This window comes from Netta rufina, assembly GCF_964035555.1.
Source record: "Netta rufina genome assembly, chromosome: 15".
Taxonomy (NCBI): domain Eukaryota; kingdom Metazoa; phylum Chordata; class Aves; order Anseriformes; family Anatidae; genus Netta; species Netta rufina.
The window spans coordinates 9,594,497-9,620,573 of record NC_140138.1 but is presented as its reverse complement, the minus strand read 5'-3'; the positions used below and the strand labels follow the sequence as shown (position 1 = coordinate 9,620,573).

Sequence of the window (26,077 nt, the reverse complement as noted above, 5' to 3'; positions counted from 1 at the left end):
TAGTATGGGATTAGTCAGCTTTTTGCTGACCAGTACCAAGCATCAGACTTTGCCTGGCAGCCTTGCATGGGTGATGTCCTCACAGGGACAAACCTGGGCATGGGTGAGTGGTGAGGGAAGAGAGGGAAACAGTCCAACCGTCACCCTCCTGCCAACATCACCCGCTAAACCATGTCCCTAAGCACCACATCCAACTTTTCGTTGAACACCCCTAGGGACGGTGATGCCACCGCATCCTTGGGCAACCTGTTCCAACACCTGACTGCACTTTCTGAGAGAAATGTCTCCTCATTTCCAACCAGAACCTCCCCTGGCACACGTTAAGGCCATTCCCTCTAGCCCGATCACTAGTGATCTGCGAGAAGAGGCAGCCCCGGGAGAAGTGACAGCATGGGGACACGAAGGAGTGACCCCAGCTGGGGGCTGGCTCCCCTCACAACCGGCGGGCTGCGAGCAGCCCCCGCCGAGGCATCTCTGCTCCCCGGGCTCCCCTCACTGTGGGGCTGCCTCCTCTCACTCCTTAGCGATCCCCCCCTCAACCCTCGCGGCTGAAGGAGGGGAGAGCGCTGCCCCGTGCCAAGCCGGCGCCTCCCCCGGGGGGCTGAGGGGCTCGGGAGGAGGGCGCTGAAGAGCTCGGGGGGGGGCGCTGAGGGGCTCGGGGGGGCGCTGAGGGACTCGGGGGGAGGGCGCTGAGGGGCTCGAGGCGGCGCTGAGGCGCGGGGCAGCCCCGTGTCGGGGCGTCCCGTCCCCGCGGGGCCGAGGGCGGAGCGGCCGCCGCCTGGCTCCCGGCCTGCCCCGCGGAGGGGGCGGGCGGCCCATGTCCGCCATCCCGGCGTGCCGCGCGGCCGGGCAGCAGCCGGAGCAGCCGCGGCGGCCGCGTCCCCTCCCTGCGGTGTGAGACAGCAGCAGCCGCCCGCGCCTCGCCTCGCCTCTCCCCTTCCTCGTCCTCCTCCTTCACCTCCTCCTCCTCGTCCTTCTCCGCCGCCGCCGCCTCGCCCCGCGCCGCTGCCCGGCCGGCCATGCCGTCTCGGGCAAGGTAATGAGCCGCAGAGCCCCGGGGTCTCGGCTGAGCGGCACCGGCAGCAGGCAGCACTACCACCCGCGGGGCTGGAATGACTGGCAACCCAGGTGGGCACGGCCCCGCGAGGGGCTGCGGGGCTGCGGGCTCGGGCAGGGCCCCCGGGGAGGCCGAAGGGTTGTGGGGGGGGGGACGGGGAAGGGAGCGGGGCGGCGGCGGGGCCGCTTCCTGGCTGCGGGGCCTACGGGCGGGCGGCGGCCGCTGCCGGGCCTGGTGCGGGGCTTGGGGGGGGGGGTGAGGGCCTCCGGGCCGGCCCCGGGGGTTGTGCAGGGGGCGGGGGGCGCCGGTGGGGCTCGGCGGGAGCCGGGCAGCGCCGCCGGTAGCCGGGGCCGCGGGGCCGGGCCGCGGCTGTCAGCGAGGCCGGCGTGGGAGGGTCCCGGGGAGGGCGCTGAGGGAGATGGACCCCGCCGGCTGCGGCTCCGCGGGGGTCCCCGTGTGGTTGGGGGGGGTTTGGGGAGGGGTGAGGGGGATCCTGGAGGGGTGGGGGGGTTGGGGTGGGGTGAGGGGGGCCTGGTGGGTAGGGGGAATCTGGAGGGGGGCTGGGGTGGTGGTGGGGGGCGTCCTGAGATGGGGTGGGGGACTCGAGGGGGGGAGTCCTGTGGTGGGGGGGGTCCTGGTGTGGCATGGGGTGGTCATGGGGTAATGGTGGGGGTCCTGGGGGCCTACAGGGGTTGGGGGGTTCGGGGGGGCTTTGTGCAGGCTTGTTCTCGGTGGCTGAAGGAGCGCTGGTGCGGGTTAACGAAAGAGCGCAGGGTTATTGTTTCCTCAGCTGGGGAAAGTGGCGGAGCTGTAAGGAGAGCAGGGTGGGAGCTTGTGCAATGCGCTGGGTTTAAAGGTGTGTTTGTGCCCGGTGCTTTAATTTGTAGTAAGTGAAACTCCCGGCCTGATGACATCTTCGGTCAGGTGTACAGAGCGTGGTCAGGGCCTCGATCACCTCGGGTATACCCCGTGCCGGTGTGCTTGCTGTGCCACCCAGCATTGCTATTAAGTAGTCTGCATTCCTCTGGAGAAATTGTTGGTGTTTCTTATTTATTTATTTTTTAATGTGGAAGTTTGGGGATTTTTTTTTTTTTTTTACTGTTTTTGAAACTTTAGTGTGATATGGGATCCTGCTTTTAAAATTGCCAGCACAGACTCAGGGCCATGTGCTTGGGAACGTATTCACCGATGACAAGTCCCAGCCACGTGTGATTTGGACTGGGGAAAACGGGTGGGTATGAAGGTAGATCTTGCGAAACACAGATGTCACTTCGGTATTTACTATGACAGCAGCTTGCCTTGTGGTTGAACAGCTAGCGGTGCCACCTCCAGGGGTAATGCTAAGGACTCGAGTATTCGGTTCTTAATGGTGTGCGTGTCGTGGTCATTTAAATTCTAATTTCTTCTCCTGTTGAGCTGCTTGGTCACATAACTTACCATAGCGGCATGGAGCTGTGACAGGAGGGTCAGGCTGGGTGCTAGAACAAGAATTGTCACTGGTGGTCGGGCTGTGGAACAGCTCCCCGGGGCAGTGGTCTCGGCCCTGAGCCTGCCAGAGGTCAGGAAGGATTTGGACACTGCTCTCAGACATAGGGTCTGATTTTTGGGTGGTCCTGTGTGGAGCCAGGAGTTGGACTCGATGATCCTCGTGGGTTCCTTCCAACTCCGGGATATTGTATGAAAAGTATTATAACTTTTTCCACACTTAAAAGGAGTAAACTTTATCAGTGACATAGCATTTAATTCTTAGTGAAGATTTTTTGGTATGTAGCAGTCTGGTCTCTCTCCTGCTCCTTAACTACTGCCTTGCTTCAGATTTGTGGGCTGCAGCCTGAGTTCTGGTAACTACCCATTCGCCTGCAGTTCCCATGTGGAAGAAATTGGGTGTACACCTTGTGTCTTTGCAGTGGATGGCTTCTATAAATGCTCCCTGGTTGGATGCATTAACTTGTCACAGATTTTATGTTTTAGTCTAAAATTGTCTTGCAGTGTCTAGGAAAAAAGACTTTTTCCAGTAAACTGTTGCCTGCGGGGGTTTCAGTTGCGTTAGGGGTGAGAATAAGGACCTAGCCGCAGAAATGCTTTGTGTGGCGAAAAGGATGGGTTAAGCAGCTAGTCTCTTCCCTGTGTGTCTGATTCTGTTCCTTTCCTCATGCTGTAGTTTAACTCTCAAGTACAGGTGCTGTAGATGGCATTGCTAAAATAATTATTTGAAAAGCCACATGAGAAACAAAGCTGAAAGCACTACAGAAAGCGTGGCAGGAGGGGGAACTTGGTGGTGTGTGGATGGGGTCTAGGTCTGTTTCCATCAGGTTGTGTAATCAGGTCTCCTGTGGAGAAGCACCTCTTCACTAATACTTGTAAGAGTTCAATTGTGTCCCTTCCTTTAAATATTTGTGGTTTTTAGTCAGGTGAGAGAACCCAGGAATTAGAAGTGTTCACCCGGTCCCAAACAGATCTCACATTTCTTTGTGTTTTGCGTAGGGTTTCTAAATCTCAAACTGGTAACTTTGGCTGTATGGGACCTGTGAGTCGACGCTAACCTTTAAGATTGAACTAGAGATTAATTTAATCTTTGTTGTTTTGGCATTAACTAATTTTTAAGTGACTCACATGGGCTGTTGAAAGGAGATCTGTCCCATGCTTTGGGCAGTGAGTGTTTCTCTTCTGTTTTGAATGTGCTCCTGGACAGCCCCCCAGTGCAGCATATATCCAAGTGTAATTTCCTTCCCCTTTCTTTTCTGTTGGCTGTTAGTTTCTTTTAGCACAGGCGATACTGCTGGTAAAGGTTTTTTTTTTCAGGGCATAGAAGAAGGGATGTACGTGGCTAAAATAATGAAAAATGTTGTAGTTGTTTCAAGTTGCTGTGGGCGGAGAAGAAAGCTCCTGATGCCTGGGTGTATTATCAGATGGATTGTGCTTTCAGACACATTCGTGTGTGTGTAAAAGTGACTAGACAATTGCCATTATAGGTCTAGATTCCTCTCAGTTTTTAGTAATGCTAATAAGCACTGGGGCTTGGGGTGAAAATGGTCAAACTGAAAGTTGGTGCTGGGACGGTTCTCTAAGGGAGAGTAGTTTTTGATTAGAAATCGATTTTTTCTTTTTTAATTCGTATCTGTCAGATGCATATGGACTGGTCTTACTGTGGTGTGTGTACTGATAGATCCTCTGTGTGTTACAGAGGGAGAAGTTGTGCTCATATATATGGACAGATTAGTGTGTGCCCAGAGGTGTGCCAGGCCCTAAATTAATAGCAACACAAAGCTTTTTGGACAAATTCTGGGTGTATGTGACAGAACAATAAGGCAGTGGTTGTGGATTTTTCTTCGTTTTGAGAAAGCCTGATGAGATCCTGTCCACCTCTTCCAATCTCTACAGCTTTCTAGACCTTTCATTCTTTTTCCTTTCCTTTTTATTTGACAGGTTGTCCCGTGTTTTCCCTGATATGACTTCTGGGGGAAAAAAATAACTTCATGTCAGTGCAAAGGTCAAGGTATGGCAGAGTAGATTCAATGTAGTACTGAAGATTGATTATATAGCAAAATAAGTAACGCTTCTCTTTCATAGGAAATGCTGTGGGTGGCAAAACAGTTCTTACGCACTTGTAGTACTGACCAGGAGGGAGAGTGGAGGGTGGCAGGGCAGCAAGCGCTGTGCGCGCCATGACTTTCTTGTTCTTAGGCCAAAGTGAGAAAAGGGGATAAGATTTTAATTAGCAGGACCTCTGGCTCTCTAACAATAATACAGGTTAGCAGGGTTGTATGTGGAGAAGAGAAAAAGAAAGTCTTGCACATGTGATAGAAGACCTGGAGGTGGCTTATTAGACACAGATTCAGTCTTGAAATTTGTTCCTGAAAATGCAGTGTATCCTTCTGGTGAAATGTAAGTCAGTGCTAGGAATTCCTAATTTCTGTTACCACAGTGCCTGCCAAACCAAGTTATGTTCTAGGTCCCCACCAGTCTAGAAATCATAAGAGAAGGCAGGAAAATATGATTCTCCTTCAAGGTAGCTGTCTCCTAAGCAGGAGAGCAATGTTGGACAAGTTCCCCGTGTTCAACATGAGTCAGAGCAGGAGGTATCAGCAGGGAGTGCAGAGACCCATCAGAGGAAATGGGCTAAGAAAACAGTGTTTGGAGCAGTTTGTTTTCTGTGACTGTAAAGGGCAGAGGTGTGTCTTTTACAAGAAGCAAGAACTAGTAACTGTGTATATTGCAATAAAAAAGGAAGTGAGTTTTAATGTGTATGTATGTACACAGAGAGACCACACAGTCCCAGATGTCAAAGGCAAGTTTATGGCTAGAGAATGAGTTGCAGTATCAGTTTTGACAGTGATTATGAAAAGGTCAAGGGAAACCTCGGGAAGAGGTGCAGTGGACTGCGTGGGAGATGTTGAACAGGAATGGGTTCACTTCTGAACCGGTAACAAGTAATTCTTGATCTCCTTTCACATCTGAGTTTGTTGAATATGCTGATAAGGTGGGAAGGTATGAGATCAAAGAGCTTTTTTGGTTTGGGGAGGTGGTTGTTTAGTTTTTTTCTTCCTTGGTGAAATGGGGGAGCAGAAGTTCGTAATGTGAAAGCCTTTGTTTTTAATGTGAAGCCAGGGGAGACCGAGATGTGCGAAAGATGAAAGAACACGAAAGTGTGTCAGCGGGAAGCGAAGGGAGCTTGGAGAGCAGATAGGCTTCCAGGCAAGAGCAGCCAGACAAGAGCAGGCCAGGGATTTAACCGGCCCGAAAAGGGCTATCAGAAGGTGCCTGTGGAAGAATAAGGACAGAATATGATTCCCTGACCTGCCCTCCTAATGTCCATCCCAGGACTGAAGGGAATTCTGGTGAGCTACTCAGTAAGCAGCAATGATGCAGCCTGAGAACCCACTGGAAAAGTTGCTGTGACCGCAGGTCGTTGTCCAGTAGTGCAGGTGGCAGGACTGCAGGAGGAAAAAAGGGGACTCACTGTTACTTCAGTAGGAGTAAACGTGGCCATTTACAATTTTGCTGAACTACTCTCAGCACAGGAGTAGAAACAAAACCAGGCTTTGGAGTGGGCTCAGCCAGGCTTGGGGGCTTGGCTCAAGCAATACGAGAAGAGTGTGGCAAAATAGGTAAATGCAGGGGGGGAGAGCGAAAGAGGGTTGTCATCGCTCTGCACACCAGTGGAAGGAGGGCTGGGAACTTAATGGGAAGCTGTTAATTTGAGTGGGTACAGTCACTGTGTTTTAGATGTTTTATTGATAAACATTTTAAGTAGTGAAGAACTGATGGGCACGATAGCAAATAAATTTGGCAAATAATCAAACTGACTTAAATAAGATCTCTAGTACACGATAGATGTATCAGAATAAATCATTCATCTCAAGTGTGTACTTGGAAATAAAGTAAAATAGAATAGAATAATTAAGCAGTTTTTGTCTCAAAATAATATCCATATGGTACAGTCGCTCAGAAAGAATTACAGATAACAAACACTATGGCAGATTGCTTGTTACAAGTTTCTTGGACCCAAATTCTCAAGGTTTCCATACAACCAAAGAAACAATATTTTTGATCAGCCTATTTTTGCTTATTCTAGATAAAGACTTTTTTTAAGCTAACTGTTCTCAGCCATGCTTTCTTCAGTTGTACAAATTGGTGTAGTCAAACCTTGCTGATACTTCTGATGGGATCAGATGGCCTTGTCCACTAATGGGTGTGTAGGGTTCCTATTGTGTGTCCTCGGAACTACAGAAAATAAAGCGGCCTTCTCTGAGGGAACTGCAGCGACCATTTCAGTATATTTGGGCAGAAGAACTATTTCCTGACAGATAAAACCAAGTTAAAAATTGCCCTGCAGGAAAATTGAACATGATCCCTTCTGTGTAAGTGACATTGTGAAAACAGCCTGTGCAGAAAGCTGGGCCTGTGTTGGTGGCTGTCAGGAAGTCTTCCACCAGGCCCAACTGAAAACTCACTTCATCAGTGAGAGCTTTTTAAGTGAAAATAAAGCCAAGTAGCATCTCACGAAGTGGCAATTGAGCTTTTGAAGTTACAATTCAATTCAATGTCATGTTCATTCTTGCAGTTTCCCATTCCAGCATTGTCTGATGTCATGCTTGTGTTTGTACTTCTGCTCATCGGTTGCTAGCATTGTGTTGACTTTATTGGTGTGCTGTGTGTGTTCACTTCAGCGACAGCATCAACGTATGTAGGTGATAAATTTGTGTTTACACAGACGCCTTTTGAAAGAGGACAGCGAGTGTTACGTCTGTCCCGTAAGCTCACCTGCCGTCTGGCACAGCGCAGTGTAAGATTTGCCATGTGGGCAGGAGAAATGCCCTGCTGAAACTTGGGAGGCAGCACACAGCCAGGAGCACAGTCCTTCGTGTTGCCTGGTGTCCACTGGGGTGCCTGCAGCGGGTGAATCTTACTCCAGGCTTCTCTCCATGCAGAACCCTTCAGGTCACGGCGGATCCTGGAGGCCAGCTGGGTCCCAGAACCTGGTTCTGTGGAAAGCAATATCTTTCCACGGGGTGTTCTTTCTGTGTCGTAAAGAAAGGGCAGAAACTGCTGGTTATCTAAACTGCACATTTGTTGTAGTGGGAAAAATGTCTTTGGTGGGAACTAGTGTATCTTGCAGGGATACGTGGCAGGGAAAAGATGTATTTTAAATAAGATCTTACTCACCTTTTTGGTTGGGTGATGAGCTGTGAGCTGGTTAGCTTGCAGAAATCTGTTCCCAAAGACAGGACTAATTAAGTGTGGAGTTCTTCCCAGAGAAACAATGCCCTTACGTACTTTGCCACAATGGGAAATACTACAGACTGTTGAAAGGCAGTGCCAAGGTTAGCTGAGAACACGTGTTGTCCTCTAGCTGATTGGGGCACGCAGTCTATGGAGCTGAATGCTTCATCAGCTCGCGGTCAGCCTTGAGAATTGCAGGCTGTGCTTGGCAGTTGGAGATGATACAGCGTACAGCACCATCACCCTAAAGAAAAAAAGCAATGCTCTTTGGGGAGGGAGGTATGCTATTAAGAACCCATCAGTACTTAAGTTTATTAATTGCAAATCTGTCCATGCCTTTTATTGAAAGGCTAAACCAAGTTGAGTTCTCTGTAAGAGACTGCCCTTCCTCAAAGTGGGCTGGGAGTCCCTCGAGGTTTCAGTGCAGGGAAAAAATCTGGGGGCTGTGTAACTGGTAGGAGAACTTGTACACGCTGTAAGCACAGTTAAAGCTCATACCATTTGAAGAAACCCTGCAGAATTTGGTTGTTCAACATAGTTTAGGTGAGTGATGAAGGTCCAGCTGTATTTCTGCAATCCTGATTGACCGTCACGAGCCAAGAGTTGCAGCAAGGATTTGCCTCTCCAGTGGAGCAGCCTGCTGTATGCAGTAGTCCCAGCAAGTGATCGACAGACCAGTAGCTGTGATGCCAGGGTGACTGCAGAATGAAATAGCCTTAATGTCTATATCGAAAGAGCAAAAGGCAATTGCACCTGCCAAGCGAACCTAGGGTCAGCCTTTCACTGTGGAAGTTTTATCTGGGATCTGAACTTGATGCTTCAGAGAAAAGGGCAGAAGTACAATTTTCTTCTTTTGAACCCTTGTCCAAGTTGATAGTATATCATCTTTAACATTCTCAAAGGGGTAGTAAAATACCTGGAGATTTTCTTCAATTGTCTTTGCAAATAGGAACCCTCATGATGTTACTCTTCCAGTCGTACAGAGGAAGAGCTGTGTTTGAAAACAGCAGGCCTTTGAGATAGCTGAAGTACCAGTAGCTTTCAAAAATCTTTATCTCACTTTGTTTTTCCCTTTTGGCCTTGAGATGTATTTAATTCATTTTCCCCGAGTTTTGCTACCGGTTCTAAACACAGTGTTCTTTTAAAAAGTAAAAATGAAGTATTTTTTTTCCCCAAGAACTTGTAGTGAATTTATAGCAGCAAAAAGGAATTACATGTCCTGCTTTTTGCTAAATAACTGTATGAGCTATCCAAAGCTCTGGAGTTTGCTTAAAAAACAAAACACACAAACTGCTGTAACTTCAATAGTGTGCTTCCAGGTATATCTGAGATGTACAAAATTCTGCCAATTTTTGTTTCGGATGGGTATTGTTTTACTGTTTTTAATGTAAAACCTCCAGTATTGCTTGAAAGAATGAATTTATGGTGCTTGGTTTAATTTAAAATCTGAAATCTCGTGCATACAAATGCTATACTATGTTAAAGTAACGGTATTTTAAAAAACAAAATCACTTGGTCTGTCCAGGGAGGCCAGTTGTCTTCATAATTTTCACCTTGTCCTTTGTAAGTTTGTTCTGGGATATAACTGGCTTTCTGATACGAGTTGTTTAAGCTTCATGCAGATTTTTTTTTTTTTAAATCACTTATTTGCAGGTGTTGTTCTAAAGGATAACAGCTGTTAATTTACATTACATTTTTCCGCAGTAAAGCCTATTTTCTTGTTTTGCAGTTTTTTTGGCAAAAGCTCAATATGTTATTTCTATATTGATGATCAGTTACATGCTGGTAACACCTCCATTTACTAACTGGTTTTGCATTGCTCACGAAGGCCCATATTGTATTATGTAAATGTTCATCTGTGGATTAGTAATGACTTCCACAAACGGCAGACAGTGTGGTATAGAGCTATTCCTAACTGTATTTTATTTTTCCCTTCTGGAAGTAACTTGTCCTTATATCTTGTGTGGACATCTAACTGAAAATATACTTGAGAATATCCTGACACATGGCACTGACACACTGGAGTGCATTTCCTTTGCATGTGGTTGTATTAATTAATCAATTCTAATCCCAATGTGAATTTAAGGTCACCTTTTAAAAAGCAGGCTAGACATGCACATTTTTTAACACAGGAAGATACGTTTGGGATTGTCATTTAAGTATGTTGCTTTTAAAAGTGAAAATGTGAATCCCACTCCTGTTATACCCATATATAAAAAAAAATATTTTTCTCTTTATAGAACTGACAGTGCATCAGCTGACCAGGACAATTTAAAATACTCCTCATCCAGAGATCGGGGCAGTTCTGCCTCCTATGGATTACAACCCTCAAATTCAGCTGTGGTGTCTCGACAAAGACACGATGATATCAGAGTCCACACTGACATACAGAATGAAGAAAAAGGTACACAGATTGCTGTTTGATGTGTAATTAACGAGGGGACATTCAGAGAAAGGCAGTAAACTTGAAATGGTTGAGAAACCTTATTTCCTTTTAAAAAAATAAAAATAAAAATGCAGTGAGCTGATACAATCCCCTTTTATCAGGGATCAAAGAAAAGCTGTGGCTGATGTGAGTGGTGAGACAATATGCCATTGCATTAAGAGAAGAATATGAGAGAAGTCATAGTATGTTAGCAGATTAAGCACGTTTTCCTGAGGAGTAGTGTTCTGGGTATGTCTGGTCTGGAAGCTGTAATTTTTTCCTGCATAGTGTCTAGTGCTTCTGGTATTGAAAATGGGCTGCCTGATTAAATGGACTACTACTCAGATATACAATTTTTGCAGCTTTACTGAAGCAAATTGGAATCTTAGTTTGGGGATCAGATCTGTGTTTTGTCGTGAATGGAAACTTCTACTTTTTTTCTGCCTGTCTTTTCTTTGGGGAGGGGGGGAATACTTTCTCTAAAAAACAGCTGAAAATTTAAAATAGTATCCATTATGAAAAATAAACCTGTATTCTGAATTCTAATACAGAGATGAAATATGAGTATTTTTTTTACTTGTACAATCACTTTCTAGGCCACGTTTTCTTCAGACATGCAGGATCAGTGAACTCCAGATCTCAGAGTAATATTTGTGTGAAGTTTTTGTTTTGGAACCTCAGAAGCATTTACACTCCCCCATCTTGTCTACTCTAACTTCTGTAAACAACTGCATTCTGCATCTCAGGGAAAGTTACAGCTGAGTGCAGTGATGCTAATTTATTTTTTTACAAGGAATAAGTTCTGTGAGTAGGATAAATGAGCATGAAACAGGTATTTGTTTATATGCATACCTTGTGAACCTTCAGAGCTTGTTAATTTTAGCAGAGAAACTTATTAGAAAGCAGATACATTTATTTATCAGTGTGTTTGCTAATGTGGAGAGTTCTACTGTGATTCAAACATGCTAGGTTATTCTTAAATACTTAGAAATGTGGTAGGAGTGTAGTGAAATGGTAAGGTTTATACGAATTCAGTAAGGTAGTTTTTTGTGAAGATGTTGGGAAGTGCCAGCTGAGAAGAAAATGTACCTCCCTCTCCCTCAAGTACTGTATTTTACAGGGCATGCTCTGCTAGCTCAGCACCTTATCTCAGCTATTTTGTTTGATTGTGACTTGAAAAGAGATGATTAGGATATTCTGTACTGTAAAACCAGAGTTCAGGTATTTCTAATTCGTTTTTATTTGGGGAGAAACTTGTAAGCTTACAGATGCCAAGTAGTGCCTTTAACTGAGAATTTTCAGTTACTCTGCTGGAGTCTGCCAACATGGAGTTTTCATCTTAAGAACTTTTAGCTTTTCTCTTCTAGATGACAGTATGTCATAATAGACATAGAATCTTTCAGAAACTTTTCCAATTACTGGTATTGAAAATAAAAATTACTTCCAACTTGATCATTTCTGGAAGTTCTGTTCTGAAAATCCCCAAGGCTGGGCAGTTCTGCACTCTCCCTTAGCAGCCTGTTTAGTTCTCCTGGTAAAGAATTGTTTTCTCATATCCAGTTCAAATTTCCCTTGTTACAATTTATGACTGTTGACTCCTGTCCTTTTGCTCTGCATCTCTAAATTATTTTTTTTTAAACCATCTTTCACATTAATTAGTGGAAGACTGCAGCTAGATCTCTCACCTTTGTCTTCTCTCCTTTACTTTACAAAATAAGACAGGTGAATTTGCAGATTTAAGTTTTTTAAACTAAATCAAAGGCCTCCTGGGGTTTGCTTATAAAGATGAGATATTCTCTCTTTCAGCATCATTTTTCTGCCTTTTGGTTTTATTGCTATATGATGTGCTCATCCTTACTGGAAAAAAAAAAGCTAGTATCCATGTTGTAGTATCTGTGTATTTCTGCTAAATTTAATAAGTGACATAGCTCATTGTATTCTTAGTTGGTCTCGGATTTGATATTTAAATTGACTTATTTAACTTAAGAGTAATTTTAATTAAAGATTTTGAAAAACTTTTCAGACCAGCAGATAACTGTCTGAAGAGAATAATAATGTGATATTTACAGCCTTAATGCCTAGAAACCTAATTATTGCCCTGCTGTTTCTAATTATTCAAAAAATGGCAATTTTATGTTTGATATTGTTACCAAAAATGTACTCTGTATACATCAAGAGATAATGTAGGTTTGGTTTAATTCATTTCAAATAATGTCAGAAATACTGTAGCAAATACCAATTCCTTAGCAAGAATCCAAAAACAACTGGGATTTTTTTGTGTGCACTAGAGGGAGTGTATGAAATAACTTCAAGAACTCTCTCTGTACTTGGTAGCATGTATATTTTTGATAGTTGATGTCTCCACTCTGAATGCATGATTATCTGATGTCTCCAGTTAAATTAATTTTTTTGTTGCTTTGAATTTTATTGATATTCTTCTGTACACTCATAAATACGATTATTGCTGTTAGATGTTGTTTTCTTCATAGGGTGGTGTTGGTTTGTTATGACAAAATAATGTTAAGGTGGCATACGTGCTACTTTGTTTAAAAATGTAGTTTAATGTTGTAAATCAGAATAAACATAAATTATATTTACTGTAGGTGTAAGTAACTATAACTGAGATTTTGAATAGGAGTTTCTGTAATGGTAAGGCAGTTTTGTGAGTGTAAAATTGCCCAAACTTCTACTGATAGTTCTCAGCTTCTTTTTATCAAAAATTTTGCCTTCAAGATGACATTTCTTTTTTACATCTACTAAAATCCAGATTCACCTTGATGTTTGGATGTTTTTATTCATCCTTCAGTCTCAGAAGGTTGCCTCCTCTTACACAGAGCCACCTCTCCTTGCCCCCAGGCTTACTTTTATGTACCACTGCAGGTGGAATTGTGGAAATACCTTTTTTGAAAGAAGTCTTGCATATCTTTTGTTGCTCCAGGTTTCATTTTTTTTTTCAGTGATTTTTTCACTGCCTCAAGCAGGGAGGGCACTTTAGAAAGCTGGCTGTGCAGCTGGCCACAAACGTGAGCTCTAACACATTGAGGGAAGTACTGAAGAGGTTCAGTGGGCAATTTTATTTCTCCACAGTGTGGAGGAAGGACCTGCCCCTCAAAGTGGTGTGGCAGACTGGAGGGAAAAAACAAACAAACAAAAAAAAACAACTCGGTTTCATCATTTGAGTATGTAGATACTTGGGGATCTGGGAGTAAAAACGATTGCATTACTCTGAACAACACACTTACTACTATTTAGTATCATTACTGAAGATTTACTATGTTTATCTCAAGTGGGAGAATGTAGGATTGCATGCAATTTTTTATGATAATGTCAGTATTAATGTGTGAAAATACTGACTGTTGTGTGTTCAAGGAAAGTTGTTCAATTTGTGTGTCATCATCAGAATAATCCATGACTTTCTCAAAGCTTTCTGTTATTTTGGCCATTTTACTGATGCTGTGTTGTGAATTTATAATGAAAACAGAATTGAAATTTGATTTGCATAATCAAAGAGGAAATAAGTGAATACATCTAGGCCTTGTTTAATAGCAGGTCAATGTGAAAGGCCTTGTAAAATACAAGGTGAAAAGTAATAAGAACATCAACTACAGTGAAATCTATTAAAAAAAAAAAAACACTATTTTTTAAAAAAGCTATTGCAGTGGAGTTTCATATTCACGAAAGAATGATCAGATTCCAAATGTGTGACTTGGAAACTTTAAAAAAAAAAAAAAAAAAAAAAAGATTTTTGCATGTGAAAGTGAAAAGGGAAACTAAAGAATATGGTAGAGGTTAGGACTGTTGCTTTGCATATGAATGAACTGAATAACTCAGAACATGCTACCCTACTAAATGTGTAGTTTGTTAGCCTGTTTTAATCTCACCTTGCTTCTCCCACAGGTGGCTACAGTGTCAATGGAGGATCTGGGGAAAATACTTATGGTCGGAAGTCGTTGGGGCAAGAGCTGAGAGTTAACAATGTGACCAATCCTGATTTTACCAGTGTTCCGCATGGGAATCGTGCTTTAGCCACAAAAGACATGAGGAAATCACAGGGTAAGGATTCTACAATTTTTCCAGAAAAGGTGGTTCTCCTTTGGCAACTTCTCGTGTTCAGAATGTGAAAAGTTGATTATGGTCAGGCAATCTATGTGGATTTTTTTGTAATGTACAATTTGATGATGTTGACAGAAACTGTCATCTTCAGAAATGTTTCTAAAAGAAACATAAAGGGGAAAAAAAACAAACAAACTCTAAATTGTTTTATTTCTCTGTAAAGGTAAGGAATGGAATTTCAGAAAGGCTAAAAGAAAGGTATATTTACTGTTCCCTACACCAAGATTTCCTGCATGGGTTAGACCTCTCACCTAGAAGTCTTGTACTATCAGTTTTTCAATTTCCTTCTAAAAGCTTTTGATACCTTAATGTGGCCAAATTTGGCAGAGAGACCAAGGGCTCCAGGACAGTGAATATGCTCTTAGGTTTGTTGAAAATAGATGCTTCGGTAAAAAGTCGCCAATAAAGAGTCCCTAGTGTGGGAAAATGCCTAACGGCGAGCTCAGCCGTTATCTGTTCTCACTGGCCTGCAGGTCAACAGTCATCGCATCGTACTAGCTGATTAGCCAGTGCATGTGTACTCCTGAACCAGCCACAATTCGTGCTACCTCTTGCTCAGCTGAAGATTAGAGACCAGGGAGGAGCTGAAGGCAGAAGAGGAGGAAACGAAAGGGAACCTGGAAGGGTCTTGCAAGAGGGTGCAAGAATGCTGGGCATGTATTTTGAGAAGAAAGGCTTTACTTTTCCCACAGTTTGGCTTTAAATCATGGAGGGCATTTTTTGTTTTGTTGTTTTTTTTGTTTTGTTTCTTAAAAACTGTTCCAAGGACATTTGAAAGAAAATAGAAACTCAGTTATGACTAAGCACTGTCATTTATTGCATCACTTATAATTTATAAGTGGTAGCTGAGCCACTGACAGAAAAACTATGACTACTCTATGCCAGATACTTTTTAAACATACAGGGACGTGGGGTTTTACATTTTAGAGGTGAAAGAAAAGCCTATTCAGTGTTCTTTGCAGGTGGAGGAACTGAGGTGCAAGCAGTGACATGACTGCTTCATAGGCCTGATCTTTGGAATGGGTTAAATTCTCATTTTGTAATCCTGTTCTGATATCTTCACATTAAATTTTTTCAGTGTACTTAGTGTCTTAAGTCACATACGTGCAGAGGAAAGAGAATTGTCCAACATAACTAAGTATAAATTATACTTTTAGTAGTGGAATTGTGGGGGAATTTGCTGTTAGTATTGGCAGAAAATTCAGTGTTCTGTGTATGTGAGCACCTCTTCAATCAGTAAAATGTTAATCTTGTATGGCTGAAGTCACTACCTATGACTTGTATGCTTGTATATGTATTTTGTCCTTCTCTAGATGTCAGATTTTGAGTCTCCTTGTTAACTGGGGTGTCTTCATGATGCTTTTAGGTTTCAGTAAGTCATTCTGATTTTTTTGATAGCTTCTGTAAATTGGGATTATGTTGCAACAGGATCTTTGAAATATTTTATATTGATCTCTGAAAATAATTGTATATTTTCCTGTCTGATAGGTGTGTGCATTCAGAAAGTTTAAATGTAAATGGCTGTCTTCTGTGAGTTAGTTGTCATATGGCTGACACTTTGCTGATTTTTCACAAAATGGAAGTCTTATGCAGGTGTTCATTGACCAGTGCTTTGATTGGATAGCGTCAGTCATGTTGATGGTTATTGTATTCTTTTCTGTTCTTTTTTTTTAGGTCATGATTATGGCTCAACAGACAGTTAATGGTTATTGTTTTATGGAGTAATGTCAATGTTTATCAGGCAGTAACTGATTTAAAAAAAAAAGCTGCTTTTAGTAGAGAGTTTTGAATAGGATGTCTTGTTCTAGCAGCAGTGAAATGTCTCTCTTCTACCAGTAACCTTGGTAGGCTTATTTATACAGTTCTGGTTTTAGGATTTTTTTTTTTAATGTAGGACACTGCAGTGTTTTCAAAATAAATTAGACAGTTTTCCATGAAGAGATTATAAGCAAAAAGATAAACACAGAGAAGACAGCACTAAAAAGTTGCAAGATGTGGATTTAACTAATTCAAGGTTTCAAGGAAACTGGACTAATTCAGAAAAAAATTAACAAAAAATTTGGCTCTTCTAAAACTGAAGAGCCAAATAACATTTTTCAGGGGATAGGAGATAACTTGCGAAGATCTAGAGTCTGTTTATTAATAATAATAATAAAAAAAAATAAAAAAATAGTAATACTAGCTTTCAGTATCTTCCAAACCACTGTATCCTGTTTTGCCCTTCAAGAGCAATATCTAGTGACCTAACCCAGCTCGTGCTGGTGTACTTTCCCTCGTGCTTGTGAAGTGTCAGGGGTCAGCATAAGCTGGGAGTTAAAAAAGAGGCAGGTGACACGTACTGTGGTCCAGGGTAGCATTCAGCAGAGTGTAGCTGGAGACACTGCAGAGTAGGCAATTCTCTTTCTCATGAGCCACATCTGTTTTCTTGAAGAGGAGAGGACTGCGTTGAGGGGCTGTCAGTGCATTGAGTTGTTCAAGGATAGATTCATCGTTTTGTTTTCAGAGGCTTCATATGTGGACAGCGTAGCAGTGAAGGACATGCAGATTCTGTTCAGCTTACTGAATGAAAGCTTAATATATGACAAGGTATTTTCCTACTAGACTGTTCGCATGGAATTATTTATGGATACCAGTTGCACATTTTACGTGTACTGTAGTCTGAATTAATTTCCACCTTAACCAAGCTTTTAAAGAACTTTTGTTCTCGTTTATGCATGTTTTGTTTCCAAACAATTCCATTTGAACTTTCAAAACAAATACAATTTTTTCCCTAAAGGTCTAGTGACCTACCGAGAAAATGATAGATGTGGGACACCACTGGGCATGCTGCGTCATTTGTAGCAGTCCTTTTCTTTCTTTTCCAAGGCTGATTTGAATTCTTTTTCCCATATGAGTCCAGCTCCCCTTTTCTGAAGTTTGGCTATGTATTGACCATTGGCAGGCAAGCCTTCAGCTACAGCTGCTAGCTGAACTCTGGGCAGAAATAAAAGGTGATCCTCAGATGCGAGCAATCATCTAGTGTGGATTGTAGTTCTTGGGATGGCAACATCACTCAGGAAGACCTCAAATATAGCTTCAGAAGATGTCTCTTCTGATCATGATTCCTTGTGTGATTCTCACCAGCCACGCAGCTTTTCCTCCACTACCAAAGACTGCAGTTTCAAGATAAAGCAAGGGAAAATAAACGTAATTCTTCCTCAGTGGATATGAATGCCTTAGTCTTCTGTAAAATCAGTAACATCTTGAAACAAGCTCTTTTCATACCTGTCAGATAACATCTCAGCATGTCTTATGTAGATGTTCTAGCTAGGAACAAAATGTATATTTGATCCTCATACTCATCTTGCTATTTTAATGTTTGCTAAGCCTCCCTAATCTTTCAGAATGTCAGGTGTCTTCAAAGTTCATTGCTTAAACTGATGCCTGGTGAGAAACCGATTATTAAAGCTGATTTTATTCGTGTACTCTTTTAAAATTCAAAAAATAAAGACCTGGAAGTAAGGTTGAGAATATTCTTCATGACCATAATGCAGAAGGTATTCTCGTGGGAATGACTGATGTGTTACATAGCAGCGAGATCAGTCATCTGTGGTAGCCCTCTGTGTTCTCATAATAGTCACAGTGACTAAGAAAATCTTCATGTTCCATGAATCTTCTGATCTTTATCACCACAAAAATATCTAATGTCAATCTTTGGAAAAGAAACCTTGCTTTCTTCTTGTGAAAAAGGGAGAGGAGTTACTCATACAAATTTAGGAAGAATGTATTGCAAATGATATCTAAATCAGGGAAATCGGGTTGTGACCTTCTTCACTAGTATGAGTAGCTCTGCTGGTCAGCTTATAGGAAGTGTTTTCTTAAGATGCTGTTTTCCATTTTCTTGGGATGCTGCTAGTTCTCCTGTATTATGATCCGCTAAAGTAAAAGACTTAATGAGTAGCCGCTGCACCTTTGCACAGATATATGCTTCCGTTCCTCTACAGATCAAGTGTATATATTTTCCTTTTCAAAGCAGAACCCTTCTAGGTATCAGAAGACTAACCGTAATCTGTTTTCTTGTGCCAAAATGACAGAGAAAATGCTATTTCTTGGTGGTCGCTTGAGCCTAAATCTGTTTCTTTGCTTCAAGAAACAGCTTGCTTTCTTTTTTTTTCCAAAAGGTTTGCTTTAAATATTATTTGTTGAACTATTTTATTCATACGTTCAGCTAGAAATCCGTTTTAACCTCGATGAGGTTAAATCATTCTAGTCAGGTGCTAGTCTGTCTGCTGGAAGAGATGAAGTATTTTGGTAGCTAAATTGTTTTTTTATTTTCCTTGTATTAGCTTTAAGACAAATTATAGTAATTTAGGAAAAAAGCTAATAAACTAAAGTCTTATTGAGTATGTAAATGCCCATTTCAGGCAATATAGCTATTGTTGATAGAACACTGTAGAAACAAGAAATAATTGTCTTTTCTTTTTCAGAGCGATCGTTGTCTTATTCTGACGAGTCTCGACTGTCAAATCTTCTTCGGAGGATTACTCGGGAAGACGACAGAGACCGAAGACTGGCTACTGTAAAGCAACTGAAAGAATTCATTCAGCAACCAGAAAACAAACTGGTTAGTAGGTTTTACTTTTCCAGCACTGGAGCTTTTTACAAAACTGTGTTTTTAAAATTTGAGTATTGGGGTATGTTTTATATACAATCCAGGAAAGTGTATTCCTGGATTGTCTGTTCATTTTCTGGCATTCGGTAAACTTTTTATTGTTTGATTATTTAAGACAAACTGCCCTATTGAGTATGTGAGCTGTAGAAGTAAATCTGGCATTCATTTGTTTGGTTTTTTGATTGGTCTTTTAAATACCTTCTAGATCCTTTACCAAGAAAATAAGGAAAAAGCAAACCAAACATGCTGTTATCTTGTTCAAGAGCTGTTTCTGTATTTTAAATTAAAAATGTGCAGATATATTTACAGTCTCATGCATAGCTCGTTTTATAGTTACTGAGCTTTCTGGCTAAATGTATACAAAAACTGAGTTACAGGAGAAATTCTCTTACTGTCTTATCCAGGAGCATGCTATCCCCATTTGATTCGTGTAGCATCCTCAGATGAATATCAATGCTTCTTTCAGTAGCTTCCTGTATGCTGGTCAAGGAAGAAGAGTCAATCTAATCCTTTGGAGTAAATATGACACCTCATTTTTGGAAGGATGATTATTTGTGTGGTACAAACCAATATCCACTCTTGAGAGGAAGAATGGAAATACTAAAAAATACTTTGATTCCATGGTTTATATTCAAGTGAAGAGTCTTCTTATAATTGGTCTTACAGTAATGTTCACTTAAATCTGAATCTCACCTGGAATAAAGTTGCTCAAAACAATTAACTGTCAATTAATTGACCATTACCTGTCAGCCTTTGAACCATAAAGGTACTGCAAGTAGAGGTTAACTTCAGAGAACATGAGAAGTGAATGGTGCTGTTTTGTTGTAATATTTTCTCAATAACTGTTCAATAGGAAGAGTTTGTGACATGGTGTGTGCTCATAGCTATGATGGAGACTGGTAGAACGAGTAGGAGGCTTCACATCACTTTGACATCTTTTTGGTAATTTGAGTTCAAGGCATGTGTACGGTTATTTTAAGTCAGCTGTTGTAATGGGTATTTGTCCAGATTCAGGTTGCAAGTCTGATAGCGTGTTACTGGTTTTCATGAGCAAAGCTGCAATCTCATGGAAAAGAAATTACTTCTTGTTTTGCTTTTTAAGAAACAGGAATATTGCAGAATTTTCATAAATACAGATTTTTTCTAGGAAGAGGGCAGCATCTTTGTTAAACTGTCTGTTGTGTGTAACATCATTGGCTTATGCTTCACTAAGGCTTTGCTGATACAAAAAACACTTTGCGTCCATTGAAGTTGTTTTTGGACAGAGGAACAATTTCTGACACTGGGAGTGTTGCAGAGATTTGATGCTACAGGTTTGATGTTTTAAAGGCAGTGAATTTGTCAATATCTGTGTAGAAGATACTTTTACAGTGAGAGGAGTGTAAGTGTGACAGTTGCAGCCCATGTTTTTCAGTAATTGATGCATACTTATCTATTTGGCCATCTGTTTTTGAAATTTGCGAGATTAAACTCTGTCTACGGGTATTAAAAATTAACTGCAGCATCTTTTGAAAACAATTGCTTGGTACCAGCTTCTGCTTTTCAGTCATCTTGGTTATAGTAATCATCTTAGTAGATACTGATAAATATTGGCAACATAAGGAAGCCCTGAATCCTTAAAGATTCCTGATGTTTATCAAGCATTTGAGGAGAAACACAATGTGCTCTTTGGAAAAAACTAGGATGTAATGTTCCAGGTGGTGAATATATATATTTTGAGTCCTTTAAACTTGAAAGGGAGCCCATGATTTTTGGGCATTGTGTAAAATGAGAAAATAAAAAACCACCTCTGTATGTGTATCCTCTTTTGTAGGGGAGGAACAAAGTCAGTCTGTTTCATAGACCTTTGTTTTTAATGGGTTGTTGAACTCTAATATCCTCAAGTGTTTCTGAAGGATACAGGGGGGATAAAAGTATATCCCAGTGTGGATATGAATATTTAATATTACTTATCTTGAAGTAAAGTATTAAGAGGTTTTTGTCTGACACCTCTCCTTTTATTTTTGGGGGAGGGGAACGGTGGGGGGGACAACGACTTTAAGAGTTACCCATGCGTTATTTAAAAAGCAGGAGTTTAAAGTACAAGTTTAAATACCCTGATACACACTTGGAGGCAGTGCTGTGATAGCTTAGTTGTCTGTCTAAAATCTGTCTGCAAAAGTTGACTGTTTCTATCCATATTTAAAATTTGGTTATTTCTGTTACTCTAAGTTAATTGACCATTGGCAATTCTGCTGTTTTCCAAAGGGTGTGACCTGGATTCTGTGCACATAGGCATAAGCAGACAGACCATGTGCAAGCCTAGCTAGTAGTCCAGCTTGGATTTCAAACAAAATCTTTGTTAATACACTGGCTTGGAAAGTAAATGTTTTCAAAATCTATTCTTTTAAAAAACAATTGTTCTTATATTCACAAAACACTTCTTTTTTTTTTTTTTTTTTTTTGTAATTTAGGTTCATTTTTATTTCATTTCTCGGGACATGCAGGAGTTGCCATTCTGATGCCTAACTTGGTGGTGACAACGTTTGTACTCACGAGCAGGCAGAACGTTAAAAGTTTGTCACAAACTTTTTAAAACTTCTCCCAGCTAGCTAATGAGAACAAGATCAACTATCAAGTGATCCCACAGTGTTGAGCGTAGTGTTTCATAAAGGATGGTTCTTAACCTAGCAGTCATTCTTGCAGTTCTTTACATCATTAAATTTAGTTTAACAGAGTTCTTGTTGGTCTTGGGGTCAAAATGTAGGTATGTTGAACAAAGTGAAGTAGTAAAAGTAACTAGGCAGTGCCATTGCCATGTAATACCCTTGTGTTCCAGCTTCTAAATTGTATAGAAGTCTTTTTTCCCCTCTTTTTGTAGCCTCTTTTGCAGACATCAGGCACGCTTTTAAAATGTCCGTGTGAGTTTTGAGGGGCCAAGTATGTGGACCTCCCTCCCTCCCAGTGCTCAGAACTTAACAAAAATTAAATAACTTCACCGTGTTAGAAGATTAATGTTTTTCTAAACAGAAGAGAACAGATCTTTTAATTAACCTGTCAAAAGAGCTTCTTGATAGTACCTTGTTTGTAATAGCGTTGTAGCTAAATGTATTGTTTCGCAACTTACCTCTATTGTTTTTTCAGTGTGTATTAAGAAAAAAATTGGTTATGCTTATTGAGAATTAGTGGTTCATCAGTAATGTTTCATCCCTAGAAAATAGTACTCCATTTCTCTGTAAGTGTTGCCTAAGGAGAAATTCTAATACTCTAGGCTATTATCAGATCAATTAAATATTCTGCTGATACACTCAGTTACTAATGTAGACTAGGTCTTCAGGAGACGCTCCTGATGAGCTGTATGGTGAGTTGTACGTTTATGATGTAATGTTATTAACAAGAACTAAATTTAGAACAAGACTCGATAGCAGGCTGCCAGTGTATTTTCGTGGCTACTGGAAATAAATATGAAATACAACATGTAGGATAATATTGCAGTATTGCTTAATATAGTTCCTTCTAGTCTGCAGTGGCTATGGAAAGCATAATAGCATTCTATTAGCAAACAGAATTGCCAGGGGTGTTCTTAATGTGGGTGTAAACAGGACCTAGTTTGCACAAGTTATTGTAGCATTATGATGTTTATGCCTTTTATGTATCCTATATTATAGGTACTAGTTAAACAACTGGATAATATCCTGACTGCCATTCATGATGTACTCAATGAAAGGTAAGCTAGAAAATTTAAGCAGTTTAGAGGTTTTAAAGAATTAAAAAAAAAAAAAGCAATGGCATTAAGTTCTTGATTTCCAAAAAATCAAAAAGATTAAAGGATGCATTAATTTGCGTGGGCATGACAAAAATTATTAATGGGACAGAAGTGGAGGAAAGCTAAGACTCATAGGCATACCAAAGATACTGTTGTATTGTCTAGAGTACACTTCATGGAGAGAATTTTATTGTACACGTGTCGCTTTTATGCTGTAGGTAGCATGAATTCTCAGCTACATTTAATTGGTTAGGTGTAGTATTATGCTGCAGTGGTAATCTAGCTTTTAAATTAGTCTTAAGGTTTTTGTACAAAAAGAATTTGTTCTTGAATAGCATGTTGCAAGTAGATTGGCCAATTTATTCTGTTCTTTTACTTAAATTGATTTATTTCATAGAAATAATATATCATTGAAAAATTATTTCACATTTTTATTTTAACTTTATAGTCAATGTAGCAGCTAAATTGGAGGGAAGCAACTTCATTTATGCATGTATTTTTCTGCTTGAGAAAATGTTTGAATTTGTTCTTGATTTTTTATGTTCTGCTTTAATGTCTGGAGACTCTTCATTTTTTTTTTCTCTCCCCAAAAATACAGTAGCAAATTGCTTCAAGAACTGAGACAGGAAGGAGCTTGCTGTCTTGGCCTTCTTTGTGCTTCTCTGAGCTACGAGGCTGAGAAGATCTTTAAATGGATTTTTAGCAAATTCAGCTCATCCACAAAAGATGAAGTTAAACTTCTTTATTTGTGTGCAACCTACAAAGCACTAGAGACTGTAGGAGAAAAGAAAGCCTTTTCATCTTTAATGCAGGTAAGACTACAAGTTTAAGCAGGAATATTAATGATTTTTCCAGTGCAATGCTTAAATTAACTCTTAAACTAGAATGAACAAAAGGTAATACTATGTTGACATAAGTGTAATTAAAACTGGCAGGGAACTTTGAACGGAGTTCTTTGGTTTTGTTAGAAGAAAATGTCAGGTCTTAGTACGTAATTCGATGATACTTTTTAGTGTATGTTGCAGATTCAAGATGAAGAATTTTGTTGAGAATAATAAAAAAAAATCAACAAACACATAAAAAAAAAAAAAAAGTGGAATGCTATGCAGTGTATTAATTGCTTTGATTTGCCGCCTCCTATTTGTAGTGTCTAGGTTGAACTTTTTCTGGATCTGGGACAGAACAGGATGCATGCATACTTGATCCCATGGATTTAGTTCTAGGGTCTTATTTTGGGTGTGGAACTGCATTCAGGTCTGTGCTGCAGTTTAATATTTTAGTTCCAGAGCCAAAAAGGTTCAGCAGGAGAAACAAACTCAGAAACAACTAATTGGTTCTTTCAAAGCCCTATATGTGATGCTTTTTACTCTTTTCCTCCCAGCAAAAAGAGTGTTGAGAAGTTTGACTTCAAGTAGCTTGCTAAAAAATGTTGAATGTTGAGTAAATCCATGTCTTTACATTGTGACTGTTTCACGTGTGTTAATGAAGTGAAATGTCTAATAGCTTTGCTTTTACTTTTTAGCTTGTAATGACTAGCCTGCAGTCCATTCTAGAAAATGTGGATACACCAGAGTTACTGTGCAAATGTGTCAAGTGCATACTTTTGGTGTCCCGATGTTACCCACACATTTTCAGCACCAATTTTAGGGTAAGCTTAAGATGTCCTCTTCATTTTCTCTTAGTTAGAATAGCTGTTGTAACATATTGGGTAACCAGCCTTCTTTTTTTCCCTTCCCCAAAACTGCTTTTCAGGACACAGTGGACATACTGGTTGGGTGGCATATAGATCACACTCAGAAACCTTCGTTGACGCAACAGGTGTCCGGTGAGTTTGTCCAGAGCTGCTCATGTCCAGTCTGGCTTGCAGGAGGTGTGGGTTTACTTACACAGGTTGGGTCCTATCGATGTGGAAGTTGACAAAACCAACATGAGTTTCTGGCTGTGTAACAATACATTTTGTTCCTAATGTTTTGGTAAATTTGTGTTTGCCATTCCATGTTGTAGATGGAAAAATTGGATGTTTATTCAGACTACATGTAAACGTCAATTCTTTGTGTGACTCCTTAAAAACTTTTAGTAGGTTTACGGGTCTTAATTCTCAAGAACTATGAAAAAATGAGCTTATCTTTGATGTACCTGCAGAATATGCTGTGGTAAAGATATTGTACTTTACAAAAATGTCATTTTTATATATTAAATTGTACCCCTGTTTTAATCCGCATGGTATTTTGATACAGGGTGGCTGCAGAGCTTGGAGCCCTTCTGGGTGGCTGATCTTACTTTTTCTACCACACTCTTGGGTCAGTTTTTAGAAGATATGGAAGCATATGCTGAGGTAAATAAGGCTTTATTATATATACATCAGAGTTTACTGTTATAAATTTTTATTAAATAAATACATAGATGTGACTTATGGATGTATTACATTTGTAGAAGAGGAAATTACAGAATTTTTCTGGGGAAAACAGGATCAAATTCAGAGCGTATTCAAAGTGTATATAGAATGACAATTCTGGAATGCTCGTGGATGGCTAATACTTCCACCACCTCCCCGGGCAGCCAGTTCCAATGCCAAAACACTTTCTGTGAATAAATTCTTCCTGACATCCAATCTAAACCTCCCCTGGCCCAACTTGAGGCTCTTTCCTTGCACTTAGATTATTAATTGCCTATAGTAAGAATATGCATATTTACCTGATGAGGTTGGGGAGCTGGGTATATCAAAGTAATTAGTGAAACAGGAATACTTTGATTTTTAAAAACCTGAAGACGTTTTGCCTCAGAGTTTGTTGGAAGAAGTGACTATTGGTGGGGAAAGAGATTCTTAATGCTTCCATGCTTAATGGTAAACCTGTTTTTTAAACAAAGTAACAGGATATATTGTGCAGAAAATAATGTAGCAGGAGCTTTGAAACCTGTTAGAAAACAAAAAAATATTAAATTAACAGATACTTTGCATTGACACTGTAACCTTTGCTTGTTAATATAAACTCTGTTGTATGAAGTTGTCATTAAACCAAGACTGTTGGAAGGGATCTTAATGTATGTGTGCTCATGTATATATGCTTATAACTAGATTGTGCTACAGTCTATATGTTAACAGAAGTGCTATCAAAATTGCCTTGTTTTTACCTGCAGATTCTGTGGGTAAGATTGTACTTCCTGCGCAGTCTGTTTCACTAAAAGCAGAATAAATCATTCAGTTCTGCTAGTGTACTTATATGTGCACTTAGCCTTTAGCTTATTAAGTTAGCACAGTAAATCAGTGCTTATCAGCTTGTCCACTGAACTGGACAATGTGCATATTACCTGTGGAAGAGCCTTAAGGTAACATGTTAACTTAAATCACGGAGAAGGTGGTTC

The 26,077-nt window shown here is 40.6% G+C and overlaps 1 protein-coding gene across 1 annotated transcript in view; it reads left to right on the top strand.

Annotated features, from left to right (window-relative positions):
- The first annotated feature begins 857 nt into the window (after positions 1 to 857).
- SMG1 (SMG1 nonsense mediated mRNA decay associated PI3K related kinase) overlaps positions 858 to 26,077 on the top strand; it is a 66,562-nt gene continuing 41,342 nt past the window's right edge. The window contains exons 1-9 of the mRNA XM_084296124.1: positions 858 to 1,128; positions 10,021 to 10,184; positions 14,103 to 14,258; positions 18,785 to 18,921; positions 22,617 to 22,675; positions 23,313 to 23,526; positions 24,237 to 24,362; positions 24,467 to 24,539; positions 24,952 to 25,049. Of these exons, the coding sequence (XP_084152250.1) occupies positions 1,040 to 1,128; positions 10,021 to 10,184; positions 14,103 to 14,258; positions 18,785 to 18,921; positions 22,617 to 22,675; positions 23,313 to 23,526; positions 24,237 to 24,362; positions 24,467 to 24,539; positions 24,952 to 25,049 (1,116 nt within the window). The 5' untranslated portion in view covers positions 858 to 1,039. The remainder of the gene's footprint in view (positions 1,129 to 10,020; positions 10,185 to 14,102; positions 14,259 to 18,784; positions 18,922 to 22,616; positions 22,676 to 23,312; positions 23,527 to 24,236; positions 24,363 to 24,466; positions 24,540 to 24,951; positions 25,050 to 26,077) is intronic.